Source organism: Lethenteron reissneri, chromosome 33, assembly GCF_015708825.2.
Source record: "Lethenteron reissneri isolate LAM-NWPU_2019-01 chromosome 33, ASM1570882v1, whole genome shotgun sequence".
In the NCBI taxonomy this organism is placed as follows: Eukaryota; Metazoa; Chordata; class Hyperoartia; order Petromyzontiformes; family Petromyzontidae; genus Lethenteron; species Lethenteron reissneri.
The window spans coordinates 2,000,243-2,020,499 of NC_083811.1; the positions used below are offsets into that span (position 1 = coordinate 2,000,243).

Consider the following 20,257-nt stretch of genomic DNA (forward strand, 5'->3'; position numbering starts at 1 on the left):
GAATTTCCTCGCAGCGAGGCTCATTGCCGTAGGTGCGACGCCGCTGATCGACTCCGCGGAGTTGCATCCTCGTCTCGTCGCGATGGTGGGCGGCTCGCGGGCGTTAGGGTGGCACCCCCCACCCCCCCCCCCGGGTGTCAGGGTGGCCCCCCCCCCGGGTGTCAGGGTGCCCCCCCCGGGTGTCAGGGTGCCCCCCCCGGGTGTCAGGGTGGCCCCCACCCCCTGCAGTCACCACAGCCGCTTCCACCACGACCACCGCCACCACCACCACCCACCCAGTCCACACTCACTCACTCACACCTCCACTCTCACCAGTCACCTGGCAACACGCGCCATGGCGACACGAGGGTTTGGGAGGGGCAGGGGAGGAGGGGAGGGGAGAGGCAGGGGAGGGGAGGGGCGGGGAGTGGAGGAGAGGGGCAGGGGAGGGGGTGTGAGTGGAGGGGAGTGGGTGGAGTGGGGTGGGGTGGAGGGGAGTGGGTGGAGGGGGTGGAGTGGAGGGGAAAGGATGGGAGTGGAGTGGAGGGGAACGGATGGGAGTGGAGGAGAGGGGAGGGGCAGGGGAGGAGGGAATGGGAGGGGTGGAGGGAGTGGAGGGGTGGAGTGGAGGGGAGTGGGTGGAGTGGGGTGGGGTGGAGGGGAGTGGGTGGAGGGGGACTGTGGTGGTGATGGGGCCGTCTCCGCGTGTGGCTGTCGCCAGGCCCGTCCATGGGGGGGGGGGGGGTGCGAGGCCCGGGGCAAACCCCACCACGTGGGTCCCCCGACGCCGTCAAATTAAATCGGAAGTATTACATCTGACACTGTGACGTCTAAGCGCCCCCCCCCTCACAGCGCGGGGCCCGGGGCGATCGCCACGATTTGTCTTGTGCCCTAGGGACGCTTTTGTCTCTCAGGTGTCATGTGCGTTTCGTGGTGCTGGCTATGGCTGTGAGCAGTGGTAGTGTAGTGGGCAACGCATTGCGCTACGTACACCCGGCGAACCCTAGGTGGGCTGAGCCTTAACTGAGTACCTGGCGCGGTGTGTAAACAATCGCCACTGGGGAGACAAAGGCGGCCGGGCGTGGTGCCGGCGTTCATCGGCACTCTCGAACCGCACTTTCCCCTCCTGCCTGTTGACGGCTATCCGGGGGGGTCGTTCTGGAGTTGGTCTCCCCCTGTTCTGCACGGGCTTTCTTCGGAATGTTCCAACTGACTACACCAACGGAGAGAAGCTACGGGAACCGGTTTGCCGGTATCAAGGTGATCAATCGGCTTTGCCCTTCCCGGCCACAACACTGGGGGCGTTCAGATGTTCAAACGCCCAGTGGACGCCTCTTGCAAGGCGTCGAGTCTGCGTTAAGCCACACATTAGCACAGTCGGCTATGTACGGTGCGAAAGAAGTTCAACACGCATACAAACCGTGCGTTGATGATAACAAGGCATGCATTGTTCTTGGCACCGATTGGCCTACACCAGAGACAGCCACCAGTATTGGTAGACCAGGGAACAACGCGAAACGGCGAACAGCACAAGCACAATACCAGTTATTAATTAGTAGCTCGGGCTGAGCAGAAATACTCTTTGGTTCTTTCGGTAAAGTCACGTAGGTGACAAAAATAAAATAAAAATAAATACATTTAATCACGACGTTTCGGGCGCAACACCTGATGACGGGCGCTTGTGTTGCGCCCGAAACGTCGTGATTTAATTTATTTCTTTTTATATAATTTTTTAAAAAAATTAATTTTTTCACCGACGTGACTTTACCGAAAGAACCAAAGAGTATGGATCCTTGCAGTCACGGAAACTTCAAATCGGAGCAGAAATGTCTATGATCTAAACTTGATCTGCATGGGTTTCCTCCTGTAACTTGAAAAACAAAACCATACCTTGTGACTGCTATGAGCCAAAACATGATGACAGCATCGCAACGCAAATTACTCAGATGGGTTAACACGCAGCAGCATCAGCGGCAACATCACCAACCCACGTACTACGAAAGCCTGGCAGGACCCTCTTGGAAAAGAGTCTTGAGACTCAGTGAGGCTTAATAATCACAACAACAATAATAATACACTCGTTGTTCTATATAACAGCTGTAATGGGTAAACAGGCGTGGTACTCACAATAATACTGGTAGGAACCTCCTGGTTACACCAGCCCACAGGGGATTATTGTGTCCGTCCGTCCGTCGTGCATCCACAAATGGGAGGGGTAGGGCTGGGTGGAGAGGGGCGGGTGAGGAGGGGCTGGGTGAGGTGGGGAGGGTGGGGAGGGGCTGGGTGGAGTGGGGAGGGTGGGGAGGGGCTGGGTGGGGAGGGTGGGGCTGGGTGGGGGGTGGGAGGGGTGGGGCTGGGTGGGGAGGGGCTGGTCACCCCGTGGTGCCCTTATAAAACTCAACGTTTAACCTACTCACGCCGGCTTGTGCCCGCCCTCACAGTCGGGCATATTTGCGGAATACAGCACGCCGCCGTTGACCCTGGCCATTGACCGAGCAACCCAACGTTCCTGCCAGCTCCCTCCGCAGGACAATGTGTTAATGGTAGTACTTCCCAACCGGTCTTCTTCTTGTTGTCGTGCGGCCTGCTGATGTGGACGCAGAACAACGACTGCGATTTGACAGCCAGGTGCTCATGCCCAGACCACGGCGTCAGCAGCAGCGTCGCTGTGGTGTCCCCTTCGTATTTGTGGGTCGGAGCCATTGCGTCGTTACACGTTGCACGACGTTCTGTGCTGGATGACCGCAGCTGCACCATCACTGCTGGAGTTTTTTTTCCTACCAATTTGTGCATCATCAGGAATCCGCATCTACCGCCGTGGTTTGTGCGTAACCAGAGGCGTCGTTAGCCTGTACAACAAGTGCCGGATTATCGTAGAAGCAAAAGTAGCTACACATGTAGCTACGGGCCCCGCACTTTCAAGGCCTCGGCGCTAAATGCTTTCAAGCTATCAATTCCAGTTCAGTGATTCTGCACTTGCTCTATTATTATAGTACTATACTGCCTTCAACTTTTATGAACGACTGGGTGTTTAAGGTTAGCGATTTGTCGTATTATCTGTCTGTATAGCAAATGAAAAAAAAACAATTACTTTACTATGCAAGTTAAAAACATTTGTGTTGTAATATTTACGTGGTTTTTTTTATATAGGGCCCCTTTATAACAAATGCTACAGGCCCCGCACTGGCTTCCCCCGGCACCCCGTGTACAACCAGTGACCTAACTGGACCATCGCGGCGCTCGTGACCTTCCGACTGACCGTGTGACCCCCCCGCGTGCCCCCCCCCCCCACGTCACGTGACCGCCCCCCCCCCCCCCCCAGACGGGTGCGCGTCCCACGACGGGAGCCTGGACACGAGTTTGAGCAACTCGGCGAGCGACGACTCGGAGGACGCGCAGATGCGGCTCCAGCTGAAGAGGAAGCTGCAGCGCAATCGCACCTCGTTCACCCAGGAGCAGATCGAGGCCCTCGAGAAAGGTGAGAGCCCTGGTCGGCGTCGTCACCATCAGCAGCGTCGTGATCATCAGTGGCGTCGTCATCAGTCAGGATCGTAATCATCGGCAGCGAGCGGCAGCGGTAGTCATCGTGATCATCAGCATCGGCGGTTGGATTGTAATCATCGTCGGCAGTCATCGGCGTCATCATCGGCACGAGTTTCAGCGAGTAGCAGGAGGTACAGCAGTCATCATCAGCATCATCAGCAGTCGAGTCGCCATCATCGTAATCATCATCAGCAGCAGCAGTATTGGCAGCAGCACAGTCATGATTATCATCATCATCATCAACAGCAGCATTAGTACCACTTTGACCTGTCTCACCCCTCACCTGTCTCACCTGTGTCTCACCCTTCACCTGCACTGCTCACCTGCCCAGAGTTCGAGCGGACTCACTACCCGGACGTGTTCGCGCGTGAGCGACTCGCATCCAAGATCGACCTCCCCGAGGCGCGCATCCAGGTGAGTGACAGGTGACGAGTGACAGGTGATGAGTGACAGATGAGTGATGAGTGACAGGTGAGTGATGAGTGACAGATGAGTGATGAGTGACAGGCCTACAGGTGAAGCAGTATATGGCATGACAGTAAGTAGGTTTTCGTCTATCCTTTAAAAAAATGTATATAAGCGATCCCTGGCATAGTGCTGTGGAATTTCCTCCTCCTGCAGTTCAGGATTGAATAAAAAATTGCAAAAAACTACAATGAAATTTACCAATTAATAAAGCAGTCAACCAAATGTCCCCCCTAAGAGCCATCCACCAAGAAATAATGTCATTAATAAACCATTCCATTAATTTACCAATCAACCAATCACTTCATCAAACAATCAACCAATCAATAAATCAATAATCACCCAAATAAACTTAACAATCACCTAATAATTCAACCATCCCACCAATGAATCAACGGACCGGATCAACCAACACACGAACTCAGTTATTCACTCATTCGCTCATCAGATAGTCCGATCAATCAACCCACCGGCTCAGCCCCCCCCCCTTTCCCTGCTACCCTGGGTCACTCTCCAACCCCCCCACCCCCATGCCCCCCCCCGGCCCCCCCGCCCCCCCCCGGCCCCCCGCCCCCCCCCCAGGTGTGGTTCTCAAACCGTCGCGCCAAGTGGCGACGTGAGGAGAAGCTGCGGAACCAGAGGCGTCAGGCGAGCAACGCTCCGAGCCACATTCCCATCAACTCGAGCTTCTCCGCCACCGTCTATCAGCCCATCCCGCAGCCCACGGCACCTGGCATGCACCCAGGTGAGGCTGAGCTACAGGTGAGGTTGAGCTACAGGTGAGGTAGAGGCGGGGATGGTACACAGGTGAGGCTGAGCTACAGGTGAGGCTGAGCTACAGGTGAGGCTGAGCTACAGGTGAGGCTGAGCTACAGGTGAGGTTGAGCTACAGGTGAGGTTGAACTACAGGTGAGGCTGAACTACAGGTGAGGCTGAGCTACAGGTGAGGTACAGGCGGGGATGGTACACAGGTGAGGCTGAGCTACATGTGAGGAGCGCGGCGCCCTGGTGAGCAGAGCGAGCGGCAGAGGCAGATCCAGGGAGGGGGCGGGATAGAGATGAGGCTGAGCTACAGGTGAGGCTGAACTACAGGTGAGGGTGAGCTACAGGTGAGGGTGAGCTACAGGTGAGGCTGAGCTACAGGTGAGGCTGAGCTACAGGTGAGGGTTGAACCCTGGCATGGCCAAGAATCGGCGAGGCAATCGCCATGTCAGCTGATGATCCCTGATGATGGCGAAACCCGCCGACGTCTTTCCCATGTTGTAGACCACCCACAAGTGACATTATAGACATACTATCACTACTAGACACACCAATAGACCTCACGATCAGAGTCGTCGGCGTGCGATGATTGCAAAATGCAGACAATGGAACAGGTGAGTCCCTGGCGTGCATGGAGAGGTCTGTTGAAATCCCCTTCCCACCTCCTTACTACCTCCTTGCCTCACCCCTTTCCCACCACCACCTCCTCACCACCTCCTCACCACCTCCTCACCACCCCCCCCCACCCCACACAGGTGCGATGCTGGGTCGGACGGACATGGGTCTGGGCAACTCGTACAGCGCCCTGCCACCTATGCCCAGCTTCTCCATGGCTAACAACCTGCCCATGCAGGTGAGTTCACGCGAAAGGCAAAGATCCCCGTGTAGCCTTAACAGACAAGTTGGGGTAAGTGCTTTTAGCGAGCACCTATGAAGGGCGGCTCGGCACGCACGAGGGTGTGTATACGTGCGTGTGTGTCCGTGTTTGTGTGTCCGTGTTTGTGTGTGTGTCCGTGTGTGTGTGTGTGTGTCCGCTATGAACCTGGCGACCCGGGTTCGATTCCCGCTCACGGCTAACACCAGTGACGATTATCTGAACCGGTCCTGGGCCTCCCCTAGGTCGACTCAGCCTTAAATGAGTACCTGGTGCGGTGTGTAAACATCGCCACTAGGGAGACAAAGGCGGTCGGGCGTGGTGCTGGCCACCCACCCCCTCGTGTACCGTTCCGGCCTTCATAGGTGCTCGCTAACAGCACTTGCCCCTACAGTCTGTTTAGGCTATACGGGGGATCTTTGTGTGTGTCCGTGTATGTGTGTGTCCGTGTGTGGGGAGCGGTGTGTAGCGGTTAGCGCGCTATAAACCCAGCGACCCGAGTTCGATTCCCGCTCAAGGCACAACACCGGTGACGATTATTTGAATCGGTCCCGGGCCTCCCCTAGGTCGACTAAGCCTCAAATGAGTACCTAGTGCGGTGTCTAAACATCGCCACTGGGGAGACAAAGGCGGTCGTGCGTGGTGCTGGCCACCCACCCCCTCGTGTACCATTCTTGCCTTCATAGGTGCTCGCTAACAGCACTTGCCCCTACAGCATGTTAATGCTATACGGTGGATCTTTGTCTTTGTGTGTCCGTGTGTGCCAGCCTGGCACAAGCGTCGTGGTGACGTCACCGCCACTTAGTGGCGAATGTTGTTGTTGTTGTGTGTGTGTGCGTGTGTGCGTGCGTGTGTGCGTGTGTGTCCGTGTGTGTGTCCGTGTATGTGTGTTTACGTGTGCACGTGTGTGTGTGTCCGTGTGTGTGTGTACGTGTGTGTGTGTCCGTGTGTGTGTGTACGTGTGTGTGTGTCCGTGTGTGTGTTTACGTGTGTGTGTGTATGTGTGTGTGTGTCCGTGTGTGTGTCCAGGCGCCCATGGGCAGCCAGGGCTACTCGTGCATGCTCCCCACGAGCCCCGTGAGCGCGCGCAGCTACGACGGCTACACGCCGCCCCACGTGCAGAACCACGTGGGCAGCCAGAGCATGGGCCCCGCGGGGTCCACAGGTAAACAACAACAACGTCATCATCAATAACCCTCCCAGGAGCGGTGGCGCAGCGATTAGCGCGCTACGCTGCGATACAAACCCGGCGACCCGAGTTCGATTCCCGTTCACGGCCAACACCAGTGACCGTTATCTGAAACCGGTTCTGGGCTTCCCCTAGGTCGACTCAGCCTCAAATGAGTACCTGGTGCGATGTGTAGTAAACATCGCCACTCGGGAGACAAAGGCGGCCGGGCGTGGTGCTGGCCACCCACCCACTCGTGTGCCGTGCCGGCCTTCATAGGTGCTGCTCGCTAACAGCCCTTGCTCCGAAAGTCTGTCACAGGCTATACGGGGGATCTTAATCTTTGTGGGCGTGGCTGTCGACTGATCCGCCCACGTGTCTCGGTTGAGTCTCCCAGGAACTTGCCGCGTCGACTACGATGCCTGTTCACGTTGAGGACGATGCTTGACGATGAAGCGGATAATTATCATCATCATCATCCGCATCCAGTAGTAGTGGCGTGCGACTGCGGTCATCCAGAACAGAGAGCGTGGTGCAACGTACAGCGAGGCAATGCCCCGATCCACGAATACGAAGAAGGAAACGTAACAGTGACGACACACCACTCAGCTTCTCGTGACGCGGCTGTCTGCGCTTGACCACCTGAATGTGAGATCGCAATTGCTGCTCTGCGTGGACATCAGCCGCCCGTACGACAAAAAGAAGAATCTGCTTAGAGTGACGATCACGATGATCACGATGACCACGATGGCGGTGATGACGACAACTCATCAGACGTGATGACGACAACAGCCAATCAAAACTGAACGCGGACGACGTTGACCTCGTCTGTTGTTGTCTCTGCTCTCCCCAGGTCTCATCTCGCCGGGGGTGTCAGTGCCCGTTCAAGTCCCGGGCAGCGAACCCGACCTGACGCAGTACTGGCACAGGCTGCAGTGAGGGCTGCCCGTGGCAGCAGCCTACCCACCCCTGGCTCCTCCTACCTGTCTGCCTGCCTGTTTACCTGCCTGCCTACCTGCCTGCCTGCCTGCGTCTTGCCTGTTTGCCTGCCCGCCCGTGACTCCAGCGTCCTGCGAACTCGTGATCCGCCACCCCCCCCCGCCCCCCGAACCACCTCGGGCTGAACTTTCTCCTCCGACTGCGGAATGCGTTGATGAATTCGTTCGTTCAATCATTCCGTAATTGTTCATTCACTGAATCGTGTATTCACCCAGCCATTCATTCGTTGTTCAGTCACGTATAAGTTAAATCATTTACCCAAACATAACTGTTTTAGTTTTCCATGATTGAGTCTCCATCATTGTCATCATCATCGTGGCCATCAGCCGTGATCTGTCCACTGCTGGATGAAGACATGCCGTCGCCATCCCTCACTGCCGCAGTGCAGGAGATGGAGTGGTATAATGCTCTTAACGATTCGATAATTATTAAATCAATAACTTATTGCAAAAAATAATGTATTTATTTCGTTAAATCAACCGTGCGCTCAAACCCATTATTTAGTGTCAGTCATTCAGAGAAATATTACAATTCCATCATTTATTCATTCCTCGAATAACTAATTTGGTTGATTAACCCTTCGGTTATACACGTTTTAATTATCCGTACAATCAATCATTCACTCGTTCTTTAGTTAAATCAATCAGCCGTTCAATCGTTCGTCCAACAAATTCCTCATGCATTGTAATTACATTTTCAGTTCGTTGACTCACTCATTCCGTCGTCCTTCCATTCATTCCGCCACCGAGATTTCCTGCCCAAGAAGATTTGAACAGTGACCAAGGTGAAGGGGACCCCCCCACGAATTCTCGCAAACTTCGGGAGCCCCCCCCCCAACTCCCTCCGCCCCCACCTCGGAGACAAAGACAAAGCCTCCCCCACCTCCCCCTTCCCCGGATTTGAAGAAGGGGGGCGCAAGCGGATGGTACTACACCCCCCCCCCCCCAACAAAAACAAACATCAAAACGGACAGACGAGTTTTTTTCTCTCTCTCAAAAAGATGACTTATATTGGACGAGAAGGCACGTGTGGGACACGTCACGTGTGAGAGACGTCACAAGGACACGTCACGTGTGGGGGGCACGTCACAGGGACGCTGCCTCTGCGGATCACGTGCTTCGACATTCACGGTGGACCCACGCACGCGGCTGAGACTCGATCGACTTTAGCCAAAGTGCGTGGTGGTGGTGGTGGGGTGGACGAGGTGGAGATGGTGGAGGAAGTTGTGTTTTGAGTATATGCACATGTGAAGGTTGTCTATTGTTGTTTGTGATAGGCGGAGATAATCTCTTATCTCGGGGGTTTCAAGAAGGTGGGCAGGGTTGGGGGTCGGGTAGGTGGGGGGTGGTGGTGGAGGGGGAAGATGTGGAATCACCCGTCTCGTGGTGGAGGCGCGTGCACCTGTCTGTGGTAGTGAACCGATACGCGGCAGTTGTGGAGTTCCCCAGGCTGGCGGCGAAACGCGAGGGTGGGTTGGTTGATGTGGCGGTGGCGGCGGCGGCTTGGTTTGCCGAGCCAACAACAACAATAGCTCCAACAAACACGTCTACTCCTACAGTGACACCAACAACAGCAGCTATCACTAAAAACAACTCAAATGGCCAGGACAACAACAGCCAAAATTACAACAGCAATCAACAACAACAGCCAACAATGACAACAGTCAACAACAATCAACAAAATTCAACAACGACAACAGTCAACAATGTCAACAACAGTCAACAATAACAACAACACCCGGATATCGAGACAACACAACCACCACCGTCCGTGGTGATGCCCTAATCGACACCATTACGACCACCACCACGCCTACCACAACTACCACCACCACCACACCTACCACGAAACTACCACCACCACCACCACACCTATCACGAAACTACCACCACCACCTTCACAACCACCACCCCTACCACGAAACTACCACCACCACCACACCTACCACGAAACTACCACTATCACCTCCACAACCACCATCACCTCCACAACTACCACCACCACCACACCTACCACGAAACTACCACTATCACCTCCACAACCACCATCACCTGCACAACTACCACCACCACCACACCTACCACGAAACTACCACCATCACCTTCACAACCACCATCACCTCCACAACTACCACCACCACCACACCTACCCAGAAACTACCACTATCACCTCCACAACCAACATCACCTCCACAACCACCATCACAATGACCATCACCTCCACAACCACCATCACCTCCACAACTCCAAACATTACTCGGACAGCAACCACCTCCACAACCACCACCCACCACCTCCACAACCACCACCTTACAACCTCCTCACCACCTCGTCACCACCACCACCACCTCCACCATCACCTCGACGACCACCACCACCTCACCACCACCTCACCACCACCTCCTCCACCATCACCTCGACGACCACCACCACCTCACCACCCCCTCACCACCTCCACCACCACCTCCACCACCTCCTCCACCACCTCCACCACCACCTTACCACCACCACCTCACCACCACCATCTCACCACCTCCTCCACCTCCTCCTCCACCACCACCTCACCACCCCCTCACCACCTCCACCACCTCCTCCACCACCTCCACCACCACCTTACCACCACCACCTCACCACCACCATCTCACCACCTCCTCCACCTCCTCCTCCACCACCACCTCACCACCCCTTCACCACCTCCACCACTACCTCCACCACCTCCTCCACCGCCTCACCACCACCTCACCACTCCCTCACCACCACCATCGCCACTCGGCATTAACGATTCAAATCCTTAACGATTCTATGAATCGTCACGATTCGGTGTCTCGATTCGATTATTTTGTGTCGTGTTTTACGCTCTCTCGTTTGCATTGTTTCCTGGTTTTATTTTTCAAAGGTCTTGTCCGTGCCGTTGTGTTCACTACCATTAGCCTAAATGTAACGTTAGCATATCGTTTGCATATAATTTGCGTAAATCATAATAATCGATTATCCGACACGCGATTCGATGCGTGTATCGTGAGCCCAATAATCGATTCGTCGTTCTATGCCTCATAACCATTGCGACCGCCACCAAAACCACAACCACCACCATGACCAACACCACCACAACCACCATCACGATGACCAACACCACCACCACCACAACCACCACCATAACTAATACCAAAATCACCACCACCACCATAGCCACCACCAAAAACACTACCACCAACCCACTAAGAACATTGCCACAATCACCACCACCGCCACAACCACCATTACACCACAACCACCACCAACATCAAAAACAACAACCCCATGACGAATACCACCACTAACAACCCAACACCAACACCACTACCACAGCCACCACCACCAACACCACCAACACCACCAACACCACTACCACAGCCACCACCACCAACAAAAAACGACTGCCAAGACCCCTTCGCCGACCAAACCCAGAATCCTGGATGTCTGCGCGTGGCCCGCCAACTCCTCCTCCTCCTGCCCCAGACGACGCCGTCACTGCGAGCCCGTATGGACCCCGTAGGGACCCCGTAGGGACCCCGTCGCCTCGTGTGCTATGCCCCCCTCACCCCCCACAGTGGCATCGTCCGCCCCCCCCCCGCTCGACTATTTATTCCTCCTCGCTGTCCACCATCTCGGCCTAAGTCCTCCTTCCTTCCTCCCTCCCTCCCTCCACCGCCACAACCACCGACAACCACCACCACCTCATCATCATCATCACCGTCATCGTCGTCCCTTCTCCCGATCGCAAATCGTCCTCCTCGTTGCGGTAGTCCGCTCGAGTTTCCCTTGCAAGGGTAGGAAGAGAGGTAGGCGGGAGGAGGAGGTAGAGGAGGTGGAGGAGGAGGTGGAGACCTCGGGCCGAGTTTACGCGGCGACTTTTTACTACAAACGAACTCTGGAGAGAGAGAGAGACGCGCATGCTTCAAACACGTGGCGCTCGCTCACTCACGCACACACACGCATACATACACACGCGCACACACACACGCACGCACACACACACGCACACACGCACGCACACACGCACACGCATACATACACACGCACACGCACACGCATACATACACACGCACACACACACACGCATACATACACACACGCGCACATACAAAGACAAAGACCCCCCCCCCCCCACTCCGTATAGCCTGTCACAGGCTATCGGGGCAAGTGCAGTGAGCGAGACACCGATGACACGCACGCGCCTCCGGATTCGCATGGTTGGCTACGTGCGGTGCAAAAGAAGTTCAACGTGCATACTTAGGTGTACACTCCCATGTGCACGCGCATGCACGCAAACAATAGCGGCCCGTCAGCGTGGAGCTTGTGCCAGGCTAGGTGCACGCACACGACAACAACACACTCGCACACAGACGTATTCACATTGACATGCCGATACACACAACAACACAACAACAACGCAACAACAGGCGTTTGCCACGAAGTGGAGGTGACGTCACCACGGCACTTGTGCCACGTGAAGTGTGGAAGGCTCCACTGCTGGGAGGACGTCACGGGACAGACCCAGGTGTTATGGGTTCATTGCAATGATCCAACCCGCCCTCCGAAATGTGCCAACTCGTGATGTGTTTTATCCGCCCGGCGCTCCGCTCGTTGTTGTGAGCGTCGCTCGTGCGCGTGCGTTCGCGTGTGAACTTCACGCACACACTCATACTCACACTCACTCACTCACACGCCCACATATGTATGCCTATGCATACATATGCATACAGGCACGCGAATATGTAAAGATACATCGCAAGATACATACACATACGGACACAGACAAAGATCCCCAGTGTAGCCTTTAACAGACTGTTAGCGAGTAGCAGCTATGAAGGCCGGCACGGTACACGAGGAGGTGGGTGGCCAGCACCACGCCCGGTCGCCTTTGTCTCCCCAGTGACGATGTTTACACATCGCACCGGGTACGCATTTGAGGCTGAGTCGACCTAGGGGAGGCCCAGGACCGGTTCAGATAATCGTCACTGGGTGTTGGCCGTGAGCGGGTATCGAACCCGGGTCGCCAGGTTCATAGCGCAGCGCGCTAACAGCTACACTACCTCTCCCCACAATGTACACACACACACGTACACACACGTGCACACACACGTGCACACATAAACAAACGCACAGACAGGCACATAGGCATCATACAAAGACACACATACGTGGATACACATAGACTGTACATACATAATTGTATACTTACACACAAATACAGATGTGTATACACACCAGGCACACATAACAAGAACACGTGCGCACAAAGACAGAGACACACGCATGCGTACACCACACCACACACACGGACGCACACGACCACAGATAAAAAGTCATCGCTAAAAATGATAATCGTTACGTAGTCGTGTAATAGATCGCATCGCCGTTCACGAAATTGCCATATCTTACAATCTCTCACAATCTCTCACAATCCCTCACAAACTCTCACAAACTCTCACAATCTCTCACAATCCCTCACAAACTCTCACAAACTCTCACAATCTCTCACAAAACTCTCACAATCTCTCACAATCTCTCACAATCCCTCACAAACTCTCACAATCTCTCACAAAACTCTCACAATCTCTCACAATCTCTCACAATCTCTCACAATCTCTCACAATCCCTCACAAACTCTCACAATCTCTCACAATCTCTCACAATCCCTCACAATCTCTCACAATCTCTCACAATCTCTCACAAAACTCTCACAATCTCTCACAATCTCTCACAATCTCTCACAATCTCTCACAAACTCTCACAATCTCTCACAATCTCTCACAATCTCTCACAATCTCTCACAATCCCTCACAAACTCTCACAATCTCTCACAATCTCTCACAATCTCTCACAATCTCTCACAATCTCTCAAAATCTCTCACAATCTCTCACAATATCTCACAATCTCTCACAATCTCTCACAATCTCTCACAATCTCTCACAATCTCTCACAATCTCTCACAATCGCTCACAATCTTCACAATCTCTCACAATCTCTCACAATCTCTCACAATCTCTCACAATCTCTCACAATCTCTCACAATCTCTCACAATCTCACAATCTCACAATCTCTCACAATCTCTCACAATCTCTCACAATCTCTCACAATCTCTCACAATCTCTCACAATCTCTCACAATCTCTCACAATCTCTCACAATCGCTCACAATCCTTCACAATCTCTCACAATCTCTCACAATCTCTCACAATCATCTCACAATCTCTCACAATCTCTCACAATCTCTCACAATCCCTCACAATCTCTCACAATCTCTCACAATATCTCACAATCTCTCACAATCTCTCACAATCTCTCACAATCTCTCACAATCTCTCACAATCTCTCACAATCTCTCACAATCTCTCACAATCGCTCACAATCTCTCACAATCTCTCACAATCTCTCACAATCTCTCACAATCTCTCACAATCTCTCACAATCGTCACAATCTCTCACAATCTCTCACAATCTCTCACAATCGCTCACAATCTCTCACAATCTCTCACAATCTCTCACAATCTCTCACAATCTCTCACAATATCTCACAATCTCTCACAATCTCTCACAATATCTCACAATCTCTCACAATCTCTCACAATCGCAGCAGCAGCAGCCACGCGGCGATCCACCGTGACTCTACCAACAGTTGCCTCGAGCTCTGCGGCCCTCTATGTATTAAGATGTTTTCGGCCAATGAATGAGCGTTGATACAGGCGGGAAGGAACCCACGCGTGCTAGAATGGGGGGAGGGGGGCGGGTTGGACAATGCTCGACTCTGTGATTCTCGCTCAGTGGCAGTGGCTACTCCATGTTGCTGCGTTCACGCTCAGAACGTCCACTCGCTGGGGCAGGTTCGTCACTGACACTGTCGCCTTAAAAAAATGAACAACATAAAAAAAATTAGACGACGTGTTTGTAAAAATGGCGATGGCCCACAGCATAAGCTGTGAAGAAGGGCCATCACCCGAAACGTCTCCTGTTACTCTTTTTTCAAGGCCACTGTTATCGACGGATGTTTAAATTGTGTTTTTGTTGTTGCCACAACCACCACCGCTACTACCATTACAAAAACAACAACAACCACCAGCCATCGATGTTACCACAACCACACAACCACCACCACGATCAAAAACACACCTCCATCACCCATACCACTAAGGTAAGCACTACAACCACCACCACCACAACAACTACAGCAACCACCAGCACCACACGTGGTGAGTTGCTGCTGCTGCTGCCGCTGCTAGTTGTGCTGTTTGCACCACTGCCAACGCAGCAGAAGCGAATCCGCATGAGTGTTCCTCCTCCTGCTGCTGCTCTACTCTAGACCGCGAATAGAGAAGAGGTCTCGGTTACAATGATGCGGGCTCTCGTTACGTGATGACGACGATGGTGATGGTGGTGATGATGGTGGTGGTGGTGGCGATGGCGATAATGATGATGTTGTGTAAACTGACCGAAAGATAATCGCGACGCGGGGGGAAAATTGTCCTGAATGTTAATTGCCCTAAATCGATGAAAAGCCTTTAAGAAGGGTCTACGAACGTGTCCGCTTTGTTCGAACTCCAAGCGAGCTTATGCTTGCAAGAGGATGCGATCTGCGTTCAACCATCGCACGCGATCACCGTGTTCTGCCGAGTAGAGACGCACCCCCCACCCCACCCAAACGCGTGCCCGGTGCGAATTGAGTTATATGCGACTCACGCATTATTAAATTCGGGAGAATACGGTAATTGCGATCCACTGTGGGATGAAGCTTCTCCACACGCCGAGGCGGTCACGGGGTGTTGTGTTTGGCCACACCTCGCCCCGCTGGTCAGTGCGGGTTTGGTTGAAAGGGATTCTGCCCAGCACCGCGTCTGATGTCACTCGCCAATGATGTTAGCCGTGGTCGGGAATCGAACTTTGGTCCGCAGGGCAGCTCCACCGCTCCAACCCGCGTGTGTGGGATTTCTCATTCGGATACAAAGGCAAAGATGTCCGTGTAGCCCGTGACAGACTGTTGCGGGGCAAGTGCTGCTAACGAGCACCTATGAAGGCCGACACGGCGCACGAGGAAGTGGGTGGCCAGAGCCACGCCCTGCCGCCTTTGTCTCCCCGTCCAGTGCTGATGTTTTACACGCCGAACCAGGTAGTTGTTTATGGCTGAGTCGACCTAGGGGTGGCCCAGGACCGTTTCAAATATTTCTGGGAGCGGGCGAGGGCGGGGTGGGGGGGTTATTCGGTGAGGATTTCCTTGATAGAATAAATGACAGTAATCATTGTGATGTGTATGATGGTCGTTCAAGCCGGCGTGGTCAGCTGGGAAGAGTAGGCCAAGTACCCTAACCCTTCATAGATGTTGGAGGATCTGAAAAGATCTCACTCCAGGGTGGAAGACCCCCCCCCCCCCCCCCACAGTGGCGATGGGCACGGCAATTGCAGGGCTGCGCTTCTGTACTTCCACTTTTCTCTGATCGCCGTGAGCGTTAAAACCTCACAGGCGCCGCGCAACCCACTCAAGCGATACACAACAATAACAACAACAACAAACAACAACAACAACAGACGATAAACAACGCACACTTAAAATAATCGTGTATATTAATTAAATCGAGTTAACAAAAAAAAATCCCAAACTCATTGCGTATATAATAAGATGTTTCGGAAGTCGGCCGTGTGATATGTTGGATATATAACTTATCGATGACGTCATATTATCGATTAAATGTCGATTCGTTTAAAAAGCGATACAACAACAACCACCACAATAACCACGACAACAATCACAACAACAACCACGACAACAACAATAACAACAACCAATAACCAAGACAACAACATTCACGACCACAACAACCACGACAACAACCACCACAATAACCACGACAACAATCACAACAACAACCACGACAACAAGAACCACGACAACAACAATAGCAACAACCAATAACCAAGACAACAACATTCACGACCACAACAATCACGACAACAACCACAACAACAACAACTGCTCTCTATATTTTAAACGTCGGGGTGTGTTTGGTTCATCTCGCCTTCTCTCTCTCTCTCGCTCTCTCTCTCTGTCGTTGCTGTTATTAATCATATCTATGGTTTATAACCTTCGTGTATGCGAATGAACGTAATGTCTAAATATTAAAGTCGTCATTTTCAAACGGAATTCTTTGTAAACCATCACGGAACCGCCGTTCATACATAAAGCGAGCATTTGGTAAAAAAAAAAAACTGGAATAAATGCCGTGTGTTTATATGTGTACACGCGTGTGTGTGTGTAGGTCGACTCAGCCACAAATAAGTACCTGGTGTGGTGTGTAAACTTCGCCACTGGGGAGACAAAGGCGGCTGGGAGTGGTGTTGGCCACCCGTTCCGGCACTTGCCCCAATAGTCTATTAAAGGCTATACGGGGGACTTTTGTCTCTGTGTGTGTGTGCACGTCGATAATAAAAAACGCCTTAACCCAAGGCGCTTAACAACAATTATTTGGCGTCCTCTGGTCTAACACCTTTTTGAGACGAGGCTCAAAAGAAAGCTGTCTCTGGTGTGGACCAATCAGTTTCAAAGACAATGCCATCATATTATCAGAGTATGCTTTTTGCATTCTGACCACAAGTATTGTGGTTAATGCAGACATGATTCCTTGTAAAAGGTTTCAGTTCGGTGTTTTAACATCTTAACACAGCTGTTTTGGTGCCAGAAAAAAGGGGAAAATCTATTCTCAAGATGATAGTGGTTGAGATCATAAAGAGTAGTGGGGTTTTTGTTGTTTTTGTTGTTGTTATTAAAAGTGGTGGCGTAGTTATGGTGACAGGAGAATAGGCGGGCGATGTGAAGGAAGAAATTAGTTTTCAATGCACTTTTAAAATCATCTACATTGAAAATGTATTTCTTGAAAACTCCTTATTGTTGTTTAACACGTAGACTTTCGCGACCAGTATCATCCATAAGAGGTGTTTTGGGTTTAGATCGCATAAATATATAAATGTGTCGTTAAACCCGCCACCACCCGACACAAACCACGAGTAAGGTTTGTCATGTAAACAGAACGTGCCAATTCGTCATTAGTACAGCACCACCGGTTGTGTGTTGGAGAGCAAATCCACAACATTTACAATCCGAGCACGACGTTTCGCCAGTAATTACAACCGGCTTCATCAGGCGGACAGCCAGATTTGTGGACACATCTTCCCGTGTCGTTCTTTAAATATACGTCACGTGTGAGCCCTTCACGTGCGAGGGGGGGGGGTTAATGAATGCATCTAAATAACAATTGTTGTGTTTAGTGTGCTGTCATTCCCCCGCCCCTCCGATTAGCACGGTTGGCTACGTACGGTGCGAAAGAAGTTCAACGTGCATGCGTTCAAGGAGGGGTTTGGGTAGGGCTGCCATCATCCGCAATCATTGGTATTCATTCATTCATTCATCTCCTCGCTGAAATCCTTCACGAGCAGGACGTCTGGCCAGCCGGTGTGGAAGAGTATAGGGCAAGTCACCCCGCCAGCACGAGGTCTGAGCTGCTGATGATGCCATCTCCACCGAAACGTCGTTCGTGCAAAACTGTCAGAAATGTTTCGCTAGGGGGAGGGGGGGTGCATCAGGTATCGCCCTCCGGGTTAGCTGAAATAAAAAATTGTTCACAATCTGTGTCTATACTGGAGGAGGAATCCGATGAGCTATGAAGCTCTTTTTGCAAAGATGTCCAGTAGGGGCACGAAGTGAGAACGTGACGACAACAAACGCGAGAGGAGTGCAAAGTACAGGAATGGTAAACACATTTACAACACATGTACACAAGTGAAACTAAGCTATCTCTTTAAAGTCTTGCCGGGAATATTTCAGCACGTGATTTAATTGGCCGCTGGGTGGTGGAGGGTTTTCGTTAAAGCATTGTCCATCTGACCCAGTGCACTACGGTGGAGGGGGGGGTCACGTGGAAGGACTATCAGCCGAAACGTCTAGTCTCAATCGTTGCCATCGAAGGTAGGCGGTGCACGTGATGACGCGGCGTCGTTGACACGATGTCGCTGCTCAAGTTGTCAAATTGAAGCCCCCCCCACCAACCCTCGATAAAAAAGGACCCCCAACTCCCAACTCCCAACAGGAAGGCGGTGAAGCGTCTGAAGAGACGAGCCCCGAGCGGAAAATGGGATTAGTCCGCGTGGCGTGACATCACGAGGGGCTGCGGGGGGCACGCGCCACGCAGGGTGGGGGGGTCGGGCGAGACGCGGGGGGGGGGGTGGCGAAGGGGGGGAGCGCGCGCGCAGTCACGTGCGTGCGTGTCCGTTAAAACAATGACAAAGGTCCCCTGCATAGCCTTGAACAGGTTGTTGGGGCAAGTGCTGATGGCGAGCACCTACGAAGGCCAGCACGACACACGCCCGGAGTGGGTGGCCGACACGACGCCGGGTCACATTTCCCGTGCTGATGATGAGTGCAAATACACCGATGAATGATTGCTACACACCGCAGCAGGTACCCATTTAAGGCTGAGTCGACCTGGCTGAGTTGTGGGGAGCGGTAGAGTAGCGGTTAGCGCGCTGGGCTACGAACCCGGCGACTCGAGTGCGAGGTTTGGGGGGGGGGGGGGCAGAGATGTCTCATTTCGAATCAGTCGAGCTGCGTTGTCTCTTCATCAGCTGTGCGACGCTGCTGTGCTGAGAGAGCGACCTGGCCTGTCGCTCCCCACGAAGCTCCGGGTCTTCTCGACCACGGTTATGTCCGCCCCTTCGCAATTGTTTACAACACGTGGAGCCCTCCCCTTTAAAGAGACATCTGCGCCAGGTTTAAACATACAGGCTGGTCTGCCTACGATCCATCGTGGAGTTTCACCAGACTGAATTCTGTAAGCAGCTCCTAAGATCCGTGAGAGATTTGGACACATTCCCATCAGTGAGCTCCTTCGGCAGGCGAGGTTGCGTAGCCCCCTCATGCCCAGCCACCGCATGGCCGAGCAGGTTCCGTTTGGCCGGATCGAGGGGGCTACACGGGCGCGGGCTGGAGAAGAGATGGAGTGCCGTGGTACGGGAGGATGTGGAGCTGAGTGGACTTGTCAAAGACCGGTACCAGCGGTGTCAATATTGGCCTCTATGGAGGAGGCTCGTGAAGGACGCTACTACTGGAAAGTCAGAGGCAGTCGCCCTCCAACAACAGCGGAGGGCAGAGAAGCGGCGCTCACAACAACGAGCGGAGCGCCGGGCGGCTAAAACGCAGCAAATAGGGGACACAGGTGGTGCATCTACCAGCCATCGCAATCAGTCAACCCACGGCACCTGGCTCTGCCCCGTGACCTCGTGTCAGCAGCGAGCCTTCGAGACCTCACGTGGCCTCAGAGTGCACCTGGGCTGGCACAAGCGCCGTGATGACGGCCACTTCGTGGCGAGTAGCGTCATGTTGATGTTATGCACGCGAGCGTGTTCACGCGCCTAACGTGTGACTGTGAGTGTACGTGGAAGTT

The 20,257-nt window shown here is 53.1% G+C and overlaps 1 protein-coding gene across 2 annotated transcripts in view; it reads left to right on the top strand.

Annotated features, from left to right (window-relative positions):
- LOC133350186 (paired box protein Pax-6-like) overlaps nt 1–10,899 on the top strand; it is an 86,438-nt gene extending 75,539 nt beyond the window's left edge. For both annotated transcript variants that reach the window (XM_061564281.1, XM_061564282.1), the window contains 6 exons: nt 3,302–3,457; nt 3,854–3,936; nt 4,570–4,732; nt 5,505–5,602; nt 6,653–6,788; nt 7,645–10,899. In XM_061564281.1, coding sequence (XP_061420265.1) covers nt 3,302–3,457; nt 3,854–3,936; nt 4,570–4,732; nt 5,505–5,602; nt 6,653–6,788; nt 7,645–7,730 — 722 coding nt within the window. In that variant the 3' untranslated portion in view covers nt 7,731–10,899. The remainder of the gene's footprint in view (nt 1–3,301; nt 3,458–3,853; nt 3,937–4,569; nt 4,733–5,504; nt 5,603–6,652; nt 6,789–7,644) is intronic.
- Nucleotides 10,900–20,257: the final 9,358 nt, after the last annotated feature.